General features: G+C 38.2%; 1 protein-coding gene across 8 annotated transcripts in view; it reads right to left on the bottom strand.

Annotated features, from left to right (window-relative positions):
* The window catches only part of SORL1 (sortilin related receptor 1), a 180,561-nt gene that overhangs the window by 118,047 nt on the left and 49,483 nt on the right, over positions 1 to 13,031 (bottom strand). For all 8 annotated transcript variants that reach the window (XM_063671515.1, XM_063671516.1, XM_054441732.2 and 5 more), the window contains exons 7-8: positions 1,950 to 2,051; positions 720 to 889 (exon numbers count right to left, since the gene is read on the bottom strand). In XM_063671515.1, coding sequence (XP_063527585.1) covers positions 720 to 889; positions 1,950 to 2,051 — 272 coding nt within the window. The remainder of the gene's footprint in view (positions 1 to 719; positions 890 to 1,949; positions 2,052 to 13,031) is intronic.

Here is a 13,031-nt window from a genome sequence, read left to right as displayed (position 1 = left end):
CCAGTCAGCTTCACACAGGAGACTCTTTCCAAGAGCAGAGGGGACTCTAACCACAGCCAACAGGTCACACAAATCTGGCTGTCAAACGACAAATCAGAATAAATGGCCCTGAATGGATCTTAAGAACAATTCATCCCTCCTAAACCCTCAACTCCTCCACCACCCCTTGATGGGTGTGGTGCTCAGAGATCGCCCACTGCTGGACTGCAAAACAGCTCTAAACACATGATTTACAGATAAAGGATCTATGACGTTGGTGCCTTTCTTTACAAAACACCGTGCAATTATATCTTAAAAAAAAGAGTAATGACATCAATTAACCTGATCCACTGGCTGCATATGCCAGCTCTCACTGACTTGATATTTACCAAGTGCTGTTTTTCACTGCTGAGAAACCACAAAACCAGAAAACTGAACAAAAGGAGGTCAAGGGAGTGATTAACACAGTAGCTCTGACCCTAAATGTTACCTAGAGCTGTAGTTCCCGGACTTGGCTGCATATAAGAATTACCTAGGGCGCTTCTTAAAATCCTCATAACCTGGCCACACCCCAAACCCATCCCATGGTGATCTCTGGGCACGTGAGCCAGGCATCGGGTTTCCGAAAGCTCCCCGGGTGTATCCACATGGGCAGCTAATGTTGAAAACCATGGAACCAGAGAGAAGCTAATGATTGTGTTGGCCTAAGAAGGCAGGAGAAGGACTCACGGTCTCCTTACCTCACCAAGGTGTCACTGCCGGCCCCTCCTGGGCTGTAATAGAGCACGTTCTCCAAGGACAGGGAGAACTTCAGCCCCTCTGCCTCTGAGATGTATAAATTGGTGCGGTTGTTACTGTGGCTGACACACACGAACACCTGGTCCTCGGAGGCATCTGCGATGTAATATTCCTTTGGAATCAAAAGTCAAAAAAGATATGTCAAAAAACAAATGTGCCCTGTGGGCTTTTTCTATACACATGGAAGCAATGACTTTCAAATGTCCTAGTGACCAATGTTGGCCTAAAGCCCACAGGAAGCTCCCTAACCTTGGCAAAGAAGCTTTGGCGACTCACCCTTTGGAAAACCTGAGGCAGATCTGCAGCTTAGCGGGCCCCTTACTGGCAAATGGGGCACAAAATAATGGGCTACTGCACTGCACAAATGACCTACAAACCTCTTTCTGTTAGTAATGTCTCCCTCATTTTCCCATGAGACCTTCCGTTTGTACAAAGTACAATACGGATTAATGCACTTCCCTTTATTTTTCCTAAGGTGACCAAAGGAAGGCAGAATCCATAGAAACTAGCAAAGAACTGGCAAGACTGTTCTCCGTATGATCCCATTTGTTTGGTGGAAGGTAAGTAAGTGAGCTACTTACCTTTCACCAAACCACCTGCCAATGTCAAGACGTTTCACTGTGACCGCCTCCCTGTGGCAACTCCTCTAATGACCCCATCCCATGCAGACTTTTCCTATCCATCTTCATGTTATAAAGCTGCATATTTAAGCATTTGCTTATGTCTGGTTTCTTCTGCTACTCAGTTCTTAGTCTCTCCAGCCTGTTTCTAAAAGGTGGGACCCAAATCCTATCCTCTTTTGGAACTCGCCCCCTGCAAGCAATACAGCAGGTACTTAATAAAAAAAAAAAAAAAAAAAAATCCTATCATGCACAAACTTCCCATTGCTTCAGTACTGGCACATTGCTCAGATGGCACTGACTCTGGCTCCAACCTCTCTCTGCCAGTGCTGCTCCACTTAAAGCAAACTAAGTCTCTCGTTCAGCTCTGCTTCAGTGAAGTGGGAAACACAGACCACGATGCCCAAAGCATAGCTGCTCTCTCTAGAGACCTGACTTCAGGGAGGTGCCATAAAATATCCATTCCAGGAGGCCATCCCTGCAACACCCTTCCCCTGACCTCTGCATAAAGACAATGATACTTCTTCCCATCCTCAAGCAGACCCCACTCACATTAATAGGATGTCTTGTGACAAACTGGGCTGCTCGCATGGGCTTCCGGCCAAAGGAGACCCAGAGCTGGACAGAAGACTGCTGTTCACTGCCCAAGAGATGCTGCCAAGGAAGAGGGAGAAAAAAAATTAATGGTGCCACATTACAGTCATTCAAAAGCAGCAAAAATAAAAATAGAAGAGTCCGATTCTTCCAGTTCTACTGGAAACACAAAATAGAGACTGTGATTGCAAATTCATATTTTTGCAATGTCTGCCATCACTGGGCAGCTTGGGTTGTACTGCTTCATCTTAGATACCCAGTTTGCAACAGACACTAGACACTCCATGGATATTAGATAAGGAAGGAAAATGGTATGATGGTAGAACTTGGGCTAGAGGAGGTTTTTGGAGGCTGCCAACACTTCAGCAGAGTAAGAGATAGAAAGAGGATTGTGTGATGAGGCTGAAGAAACACGCAGGGAGGAGCCTACAGCCCCCAAACCACTAAAGGGTGAGATCAGCCACACACCATGCACAAAAAACATGTTCTTTTCTTCTTTCTACTCCTATTTTTAGATTACAAGGATGCTCCAGTCACAAGGTTTTAATTTGCACCAAGATTTGAGAGACTCTTCATTGATTCTGGTTTTCCATCTCTGAATAATCTCTTTGAGGAAGGTCTTTTGCTAGAATATATATTCATCGGTAGAGTATTCAACATGATGTCGACCACATCCCGTTGCATTTTAGAGATTTTTAAGTCACAGCAAGAATCTAGGAAATGTGTATAAAAGCATTAGATTAAGAGCTAGCTCTACCAACTGAGAAAATGACAGAAATCTCTCTAGCTTTCAGTTTATTCATCTACAAAAGGAGAAGCTTATTTGGATCAAGACTTCCCTGTAGATAGGTTTAAATGGTCCAGCAATCCTGTAGACATATATGCAAATTTTTTTATATACACTCATTTATTTTGCTATGGAGGCTCCATAGGTTTTATCAGATTCTCAAGAAGTCCACAACTCAAAAAAGGGTAAGAACTGTTATAAAGACTCTGTGGTTTCTTCCAGCTCTAAAAGAACATGGCCAGAAGCTGAAGGCAAATGTTGCATATCTATCAGGAAAGACACAGGGAGGCATACCCTCATATGGACATCATCATACAAATGACTATTAAACGTATTGAGATGTTGGGATTCCCAGCCAGAGGCATTACTTCGGCTTCACTTATCCTTGACTAGGTTGCTGTTTATTATAGATATTAACTTCCTATAGAGTAAGGAACATATCCATTTATTTTATCTGTAATATAACAACTCAGTACCCTGTGCTCATATATGCACCATAAATACTGTGAGGACCCAGCTGATAAAGACAAAGTTACTTTTAATCCATTTGAGCAGCAGACATTCAAACCACCACTGAACAAATGGTTAAAAGTAGTTTGTTTTAAAGAAATCAGGTAGAGAGGTATGAAAGACTACCCACCAAAATGGAAACCTGAAAACCATATTAATAGCTTGTACTAAACATGGGGCCGTAGAAAATGATGGATCTATTAAAAATGTAAAAGCATATTAACTGAATGAGAAAACAGTTCCCAGCAAAACTGTTACATATAAATTCCAAAAGCCCTCATTAAGTTGATAAAATGTCATGGCTATGTCAGATGATTAGTTTAAGTCAGCCTATACACATACATTTTCGTGAATATATATAGAGGAAGATATCAGTGAAATACACATTTTTATGCTTTGTTTTTTACGACTTCCAAATGTGAGTATAACTTTAAAAAGAGTGATTTCTCAATGACACCCAGGCCCATCATTAGTTAAAAATACTTAACGATTGCTGCTGGGAGGCCTGAGTATTAAGAATATATTTCACAGGTCAGTCTCACCTCATAAATGCAAAAATCACAATACTACACAATACTACAATCATCAAAATAAATCTCAAAATGCATCGATCCCACTACCTTCTTGGAGAATTATTCCTAAACCTGGACAATTCAGGTTCATTCTTAATGGATCTTTAAAGAGTTATTGTATTGTTTTACTGCCACCAAGAAATGTATTAACAATTAAACTACGGCACACTAGTGATTATAAGATGTATTGTAAGGCTCTGAGATTTTTCTTAATAAATCATAGGTTTTGGGTTGGTTTGTTTTTTATCACTATTATTATAAAAGCAAAGCATACTCATGGAAAACATCTAACAGCACAGATGGGTACAAGGTAAATGCAGAAGCTCTGCTCTGATCTCCACATCCCTCCTCCTACTCTACCCTGCAGAGTGCCCAGTGGCTAACAGCTCTTGTGCACCCTTCCAGAAATGTACTGTGCCACCACATGCAAGCATACGTACATAGTGACAGACACTGCTACACCTACCTCCAACACCAATTATCCCTTTCCTCCTGAGCAGTGGGACCCTGACACCACCCAGAATAAACGACTGCACTTCTCTACCATTTTTGCAGCTATGGGAAGTCATGTGACTAAGTACCAGTCAATGAGATAAAAACCGAAGTTTCGTGCTGGACTTCTAAGAAGGCTGCTTAAATAGACGGAATTGGTGGGAAGAGGTCCTACTTGCTGTCTTTCCTTATTCTTCTTAACTGCATTAAGGACTTGAAGGCTAGTGTGGATGTCTTGAACCATGAGGTAATCTTGAGAATGGAAATCACTAGTCAGGATGGTAGAACACTAAGACAGAAACCTGGGTCCACAAGAGCATCAGGACACCAACATACCAGCCCAAGACAGCCTACCTCCAGGCAGCAAGCAGGAGAAAACTAAACTCCTGACTTGGTTAAGCAATTTTTATTTCTAGTCTATTACCAGCAACCTAATATAATTCTAAACTGACACAGGCAATTTAATTTTTCACATATAATTTGGATCATGATATAAATGCCGTTGTATTACATAACTTTTTCCATTAACAGTGTATCTTACTGTCCCACAATTTAAAATTTTATCATTGGCAATGTATCTTAGACATCTTTCCACTTAACAGCTATTGGTGGGCATTTTAGTTATTTCCAAAAACATTCTTAAACACACACACACATATGTATATGCATGTATTTATTACTTTTTCAGAACTGCACAATACCATTGGTAGGATGCATTCTTAGAATTACTAAGTCAAAATTTGTATTTTTGATAGCTATCATGAAATGGCCCTCCTGAAAGGTTGTACCAACTAATACATCCACAAACACACATACTTCATCAACTACTAGGAATGATTTAAATATCTGAATCTAATTCAATCTTATAAGGTCTGAGAATTTATAAGAAGATTTTTTTTAATTTTGTGTTTTCATTTCTGATAATTAAAAATAAATCCTGCTGGGTGCAGTGGCTCATGCCTGTAATCCCAGCACTTTGGGAGGCCAAGGTGGGCAGATCACAAGGTCAAGAGATCAAGACCATCCTGGCCAACATGGGGAAACTCCGTCTCTACTAAAAATAGAAAAATTAGCTAGGCATGGCAGAGTACTCCTGTAATCCCAGCTACTCGGGAGGCTGAGACAGGAGAATCACCTGAACCCGGGAGGCGGAGGTTGCAGTGAGCCAACATCATGCCACTACACTCCAGCCTGGCAACATCATGCCACTACACTCCAGCAAGACTCCATCTCACAAAAAAATAAATAATTAAACAAATAGATTCATCTAGGTATCCAAATAACCTGAATTTCCATTTATATTTGAGATTGTGTCAAGAGCAAAAAGAAATGGAGGATCAAGGAGAAAAGAGGAGAAAGGAACTAAATAAAGGACATTCTTATCAAGTAAAGGCCAAAGGATACTGCAATGAGCTATCCCACTGAAAGTTGTATGGCAGCTCAGTTAGAGAAAATGGGTAAAGAACTAAGCCCTCCCAGGGCATGTGGAAGCACAGGGCCACTAGTTCAGAAGCACCAGAGCCATGTGTCACATCCTCCCTTGGAGCAGCAACAAGGCTTCAGCAAAACATCCTCATCCACCTTAATGTTGTTTACAAAAAAAAAAAATCATAAATAAAACATAGCTAAAATCCAACATCTGGGATATTCCAGGGGGGAAAAAAAGTAGTGAGTAGATAGCTAAAGAGAGGTTGGCAAATGTCGGTAAGTAATATTGAAGTTGGATGAGGGCACATGGGGAGGTCATATCGGCATTAACTGTTCTTTCATGTAGGTTGGAAAATGCCTATAATAAAGTTTACAAAGTTAATATTAATTGGAAGCATTTCTAGGAACTCTAAAAATATACTTATCCATAAAATCAAGAAAAACACTGACAAAAATCCTCAAAATCAACTTTTTCCGAATTCTGCAAATGAAATAAAGGGTTTCAAAAATCCAAGGCACATTTACTCAAGAACAATGGCTGAATCTTGGCAAAAATAGCCAGCTTTGTGATGTTTTCATTTGCCCTAATCCCATCCCCCTCTCTCTAGTTCTGTGGTAGCCTTGGAAACCCACAGCCTCACATCTACAATAGCTGTGTAAAACAGCAGCCTAGCAGCCACTGGAGAGGACAGAATAGGTCTGGAGTTCCCAAAAAGCCTGACCTGTCTGAGGGCTCACAGGAAAGCTGCATTACCAGCTCTTGTCTTTACATAGCCTGACTTGGTTCATGATATAGACAGCCTTATAGCCAGCCAAGGCATTTACTGAAAATAGTGAATAAAAACTAGCAAAGGCTTATCATTGTAACTTCTGAAGGCAGTATTACCAATTGGGAATAAAAAGAGGCTAACTAAAAAGCTTACAAGGAAAAACTGGGGAAGAAGATGCCCTTAGGAAGCTTTAATAAGCTCTAGAATATTCCTGGGACTCTACAAGGTCAAATACATAAGAGCCATGAGTATGCTCAAGAAATAAATGAATGGGGTCTAATCTCTTACCTCCAGCTAACCTTGAAGCTCTACATAAGCAGGAAGTGAAGGCTAGGACAGAGTTGTAAACTGCCTGCCAAAGCATTGAAGGTATACCCCAACACACACCCAGAGACCATTAGCAAAGGCTGAGAGACTTAGTGGTTCAAAGAGTTTAAGAAAATCTCTGTCTTATCATTAGCTGACCAATAAGCTAAATTATGAGACACTTCAGTAGCAAAAACAATAAAGAATACCAACTTGATAGCAGTACAGGAAACTCCCTGAACAACAATAACAACAACAAAAACAGCAACAACAAATAGCAATAACACAAAACCCTGAGGAGGGGGTGTCAGTGGTTCAGAGCTGCCACACCATTTAAAATGTCCAGTTTTCAACAAAAAAAAAAAATCACAGGACAAGCAAAGAAACAACAAAGTATAACCTATACTCAAGCAAAAATGGTCAGTAGAAATTGTCCTTAAAAGCTCAGACATTAGACTAAGTAAAAAAAAAAAATTATATAAGTTATCATAAATATGTTCAAAGGACTAAAAGAAATCATGTATAAAGTATGAAAGGACAGTATGAGAACAATGCCTCATCAAATAGAGAATATCAATAAAGAAACAGAAATTTTTTTTAAAAAACAAGCAAATAGAAATTTGGGAGTTGAAAAGTATAATAAATCAAAAGAAAAATTTAGTAGAGGGGTTCCACAGCAGATTTGAACAAGGAAAATAAAAAAGCAGTGAACTTTAAGACATGTCAATTGTGATGTCTCAGTCTGACAACAAAAAAAAAGAATGTTAAAAATAAACAGAGCCTAAAAGACCCAGGAAACACCATCAGTGTCCTGACATACACATTACCGAAGTCACTGACGAGATGAAAGAATAAAGGAGAAAGAATATTTGAAGAAATAATGACTCAAAACTCCCCAAATTTGATGAAAAACATAAATCCGGTAAGCTCAATGAATTCCTAAAAGGATAAACTCAGAGACCCATACCCAGACACACCATAGCAAAACTGCTGAAAGCCAAAGATAAAGAACCCTGGAAAGCAGCAAAAAAAAAAAATGACTCACCTCATCTAAGGAGTCCTCAATCAGACTAAAACTGTGCTGATGGGCTTAAAGAGTATAAAGATGAGACACTAACAGCACAGAAGCAGGGTTGCAATAAAGCTATATAATGACAAAGATTTTGTACATTACTGAAGTTACAGTGTTATTAATCCAAATTAGATTTCATAAATTAAGATATTTATTGTAATCCCCAAAGCACAGATAAAGAAAACACCTGGGAAAAATTTAGTGAAAGAAGGCATGAGGGAATTTAAATGTCACCCTAGAAAATCTGTATTTAATACAAAAAAAGGCAGTAATGAAGTAATAAAGGAACCAAAAAAAATTATGAGGAATATAGAAAGCAAACAGCAAAATAGCAGATATGTAGTCTACCTTTCAGTAATTACATTAAATGTAAGTGAATTAAACACCCTAATCAAAAGGCAGAAATTAAAAGAATGCATAAAAGACCTGACACAACCATATGATATTTACAAGGATTCAAAGATACAAATAGATTGAAACTGCAAGGATGAAAAAATGATATGCCATGTGATATGGTTTGGCTGTGTTCCCACCCAAATCTCCTCTTGAATTCCCACATGTCATGGGAGGGACCAGGTGGGAAGTAACTGAACTATGGGGGCAGGTCTTTTCTGTGATAGTGTTATCACTGTTCTCCTGCTAGTGAGTAAGTCTCATGAGATCTGATGGTTTTAAAAAGGAGGAGTTTCCCTGCACAAGCTCTCTTCGCCTGCTGCCATCCATGTAAGACATGACTTGCTCCTGCTTGCCTTCCACCATGATTGTGAGGCTTCCCAGCCATGTGGAACTGTAAGTCCATTATAAACCTTTTTTGTAAATCACCCAGTGTTGGGTATGTCTTTATCAGCAGCATGAAAACAGACTAATACACCATGTTAACTGTACCCAGAAGAAAAGAAGAATAGCTATAATAATAGGAAAAATAGAATTTAAGACAAAAAATAGTTACTAGAGACAAGGAAGGACATTTAATAATGATAAAAGTGTCAATCTAGAAGAATGAACAATCATAAACATATATGCACCTAACAACAGAACTCTAAAGCACATGAGGGAAAACTGCCAAAATTGAAGGGAGAAATAAATAATTCAAGATGGTAATACTTAGAGATTTCAACAGTTGAAGATTTTCCCACCTTCAATATAGAACAAGGCAGAAAAGGAAAAAGACAAACTGAACATCACCATCAGCCAAGTAGATTTAATAAACATTTATAGAACATAATACCCAACAACAGCAGAATACACATTCTTCTCAAAGCACATGTTTCATTCCACATGTTCAGGCACATTCTCAAGGATAACAGATGTTAAGTATTAAAATAAGCCTCAATACATTTAAAAAGAACTGAAACCATATAAAGTACATTCTGTGATCATAATAGAATAAAATGAGAAACCAAAAAGAGAAGGAAATTCACAAATATATTGAAATTCAACAACACATTAAAAATCATCAATGAGTCAAAAGGAATCACAAAAGTCATTAGAAAATACTTTAAGATGAATGAAAATGAAAACATAAGCATATGAAATGCAGCTAAAGCAGTGATTAGAGGAAAATGTATACCTGTAATCACTTATATAAAAAAGAAGAAAAATATCAAATCAATAACCTGACTATCCACCTTAAGAACGTAGAAACATAAGGGCAAACTAAGCCCAAAGCAAGCAGAAGGAAAGAAATATAAAGATTAGAGTAGGAACAAATGAAATAGAGAAGAGAAAAATAATAAAGAAAATTACTCAAATAATATACTGATTATTTGAAAAGATTAACAAAATTTAATAAACTAGACTACAAGTAGACTTACCAAGAAAAAAAGAGAAGACTCAAATTACTAAAATTAGGAAAGAAATAAGAAACATCATTAACAACCTCACAGAAATAAAAAAAGATTAATGTGAACACTATGAATAATTAAAAATTAAATAACCTAGAATAAATGAACAAATTACTAGAAAGATACAAACTGCTGAAACTGAACCAAAGAGAAATTTTAAAAACTGAAAAGATTGAATTAGTATCCAGAAAACTTCCCACAAAGATGGTAAATTCTGCCAAACAAATTAAAGGATAAAAATGATTATAAACCAAGAGCATGTGGGATTCATTCCAAAAATGTGCATTGGTTTAACATATGAGAAAGATCCATCAGTGTAATATTCAATGTTAATAGACTAAAGGAGGAAAAAAAGAAACATATGAATATCGCAACTGACACAGAAAAAGCACTGACACAATCCCAGACTTTTTCATGATAAAAACACTCAACAACCCAGGAATAGAAGGGAACCTTCCTTAAATTGATAAAGGACATCTAGAAAAACCCCACAGTTAAAAATCATACTTAATGGTATAAGACTGAATGCATTTCCCCTAAGATCAGGAATAAGACAAGGAAGCCTACTCTCTCCACTCCTAGTCAGCATTTCACTAGAGGTTCTAGCCAAGCCAGTTAGGCAAAAAAATAGATAAATAAAAGGCCTCCAGACTGAAAAGGAAGAATTAAAGGATGATGTTGTCTCTTTTAGCAGACGACATCATCCTGTAAACAGAAAATCCTAAAGAATCCACACACCAAAAAAGTTAGAACTAATAACGTTCAGCAAGGTTGTAGAATATAAGATCAATAATACAAAAATCAATCATGCTTCTATATACTAGCAATGAACAATCTGAAAATGAAATTAAGAAAAGAACCATTTACAATGGAGCCAAAAAGAATACTTAGGAAATTTTTTTTTTTTTGAGACGGAGTCTCGCTCTGTCACCCAGGCTGGCGTGCAGTGGTACAATCTCAGCTCACTGCAATCTCTGCCTCCCGGGTTCAAGCGATTCTTCTGCCTCAGTCTCCTGAGTAGCTGGGACTACAGGTGCGCTCCACCACGCCCAGCTAATTTTTGTATTTTTAGTAGAGACAGGGTTTCGCCATATTGGCCAGGCTGGTCTCGAACTCCTGGCCTCATGATCCGCCCACCTCAGCCTCCCAAAGTGCTAAAATTACAGGCTTGAGCCACCGCGCCTGGCCAGGAAAAATTTTTAACTAAAGAAGTCTGGGACTTTTACACTGAAAACCAGAAAACCCAGTTGAAAGAAATTAAAGAAAACCTAAATAAATGGAAGAATATCCTTTGTCCATGCATTGGAAGGCATAATATATTGAGATGATAATACTCTCCAAATTGTGTTGAATCTGTAGATCAATCTCTATCAAAATTCTATCTGTGGTTTTTGTTTTGTTTTGTTTTCGCAAAAAATTGACAAGCTGATCTTAAAATGCACATGGAAACACAAGGAACCCAGAATAGCCAATACAATCTTGAAAAAGAACAAAGTTGGAGAGTTCAAATTTTCCAAATTCAAAACTTATTAGAGAACTACAGTAATCAAGACAGTGTGATGCTGGCATAGGGAGACATATATAGAGAAATGGAATAGAATTAACAGTCCAGAAACAGGCCAGGTGCAGTGGCCTGGGCAACATAGCAAGACCCTGTCTCTTCAAAACCTTAGCCAGGCACAGTGGTGCATGCCTGTAGTTGCAGCTACTCAGAAGGCTGGGGCGGGAGGACCATTGAGCCTGGGAGTTCAAAGCTGCAGTGAGCCATGACCATGCCGCCACTACATTCCAGCCTAGGTGACAGCAAAACTCTCTCAAAAAAAAAAAAAAAAAAAAAAGAGAGAGAGAAGGAGTCCAGAAATAAATTATCATATTTATGAGAAATTAATTTCCAACCAAGGTGCCAAGGAAAAAGTATAGTTTTTTTCAACAAATGGTGCTGGGACAACTGGTTATCCACATGCAAAAGAATGAAGGTAAATAACTATTTCACACTAGATACAAAAATTAATTGAAAATAAAATGAATCATAGACTGTAAGAGCTAAAACTACATAACTCTTAAAATAAAGGGAAGTATATCTTCATGACCTCAGATTAGGCAATAGTTTCTTGGATATAACAACAGCACAGGCAACAAAAAAAAATTGATAAATTGAACTTCATCAAAATTAAAAACATGGCTGGGCATGGTGACTCGTGCCTGTAATCCCAACACTTTGGGAGGCCAAGGTGGGAGGATTGCTTGAGCCCAGGAGTTTGAGACCAGCCTGGGCAACATGATGAAACCCCGTCTCTACAAAAAATAAAAAAATTAACAGGTATGGTGGCACATGCCTGTGGTCCCAGCTACTCAGGAGGCTGATGTAGGAGGATTGCTTGAGCACACAAAGATCACAGCTGCAGTAAGCCATGATTGCTCCACTGTACCCCAGCCTGGATGACAGAGTAAGACCCCCAACTCAAAAAAATAAAAATAAAAACTTCAGTGCTGAAAAAGAAAAGAAAGTAAAAAAAACATGGAATCGCAGAAAAAATTTGCAAATCATATAACTTGTATATAAAGAATATACAGAATAAAGAACTATTATAACTCAACAACAAAAAAGAACCCAATTGAAAAACGGACAAAGGACTTGAATAGACATCCATCCAAGAAAGACATACAAATCGCCAACAGCCACATGAAAAGATGTTCAACATCCTTAGCCATCAGGAATTCAAATGAAAACCATGAAATACCACTTCACACTTCACTAGGATGGCTATCATCCAAAAAACAGTAGCAAATGTTGACAAGGATATGGGAAAACTACACCCTAATACATTTCTGGTGGGAATATAAAATGGTACAATAGTTTTGGAAAACCACTTGACCGATTCTCAAAAAGTTAAACATATACTTGTCACATGACCTAGTAGTTACGCTCCCAGGTATAAACCTAACAGAATTAAAACATAAGTTCACACACAAACTTGCACATGAACATTCACAGCAGCACTGTTTGTAACAGTGAAATAGTCGACACAAGCCAAATGGCCACCAACAAATAGATGGATAAATAAAATGTGTTATATTCATTACAAATACTAGTCAGCCATTAAAATGGTTAAAGTAATTATACATGCTACAATATAAATGAAACTTGAAAACATTATGCTGTGAAAGAAACCAGTCACAAAAGGTCACTGATATGGTTTGGCTGAGTCCCCATCCAAATCTCATCTTGAATTGTAGCTCCCATAATCTCCACGTGTCA

The sequence above is a fragment of the Pongo pygmaeus genome, chromosome 9 (genome assembly GCF_028885625.2).
Source record: "Pongo pygmaeus isolate AG05252 chromosome 9, NHGRI_mPonPyg2-v2.0_pri, whole genome shotgun sequence".
Lineage (NCBI taxonomy): Eukaryota > Metazoa > Chordata > Mammalia > Primates > Hominidae > Pongo > Pongo pygmaeus.
The sequence above is the reverse complement of the archived record's forward strand: the minus strand, read 5'-3'. Positions and strand labels throughout refer to the sequence as shown.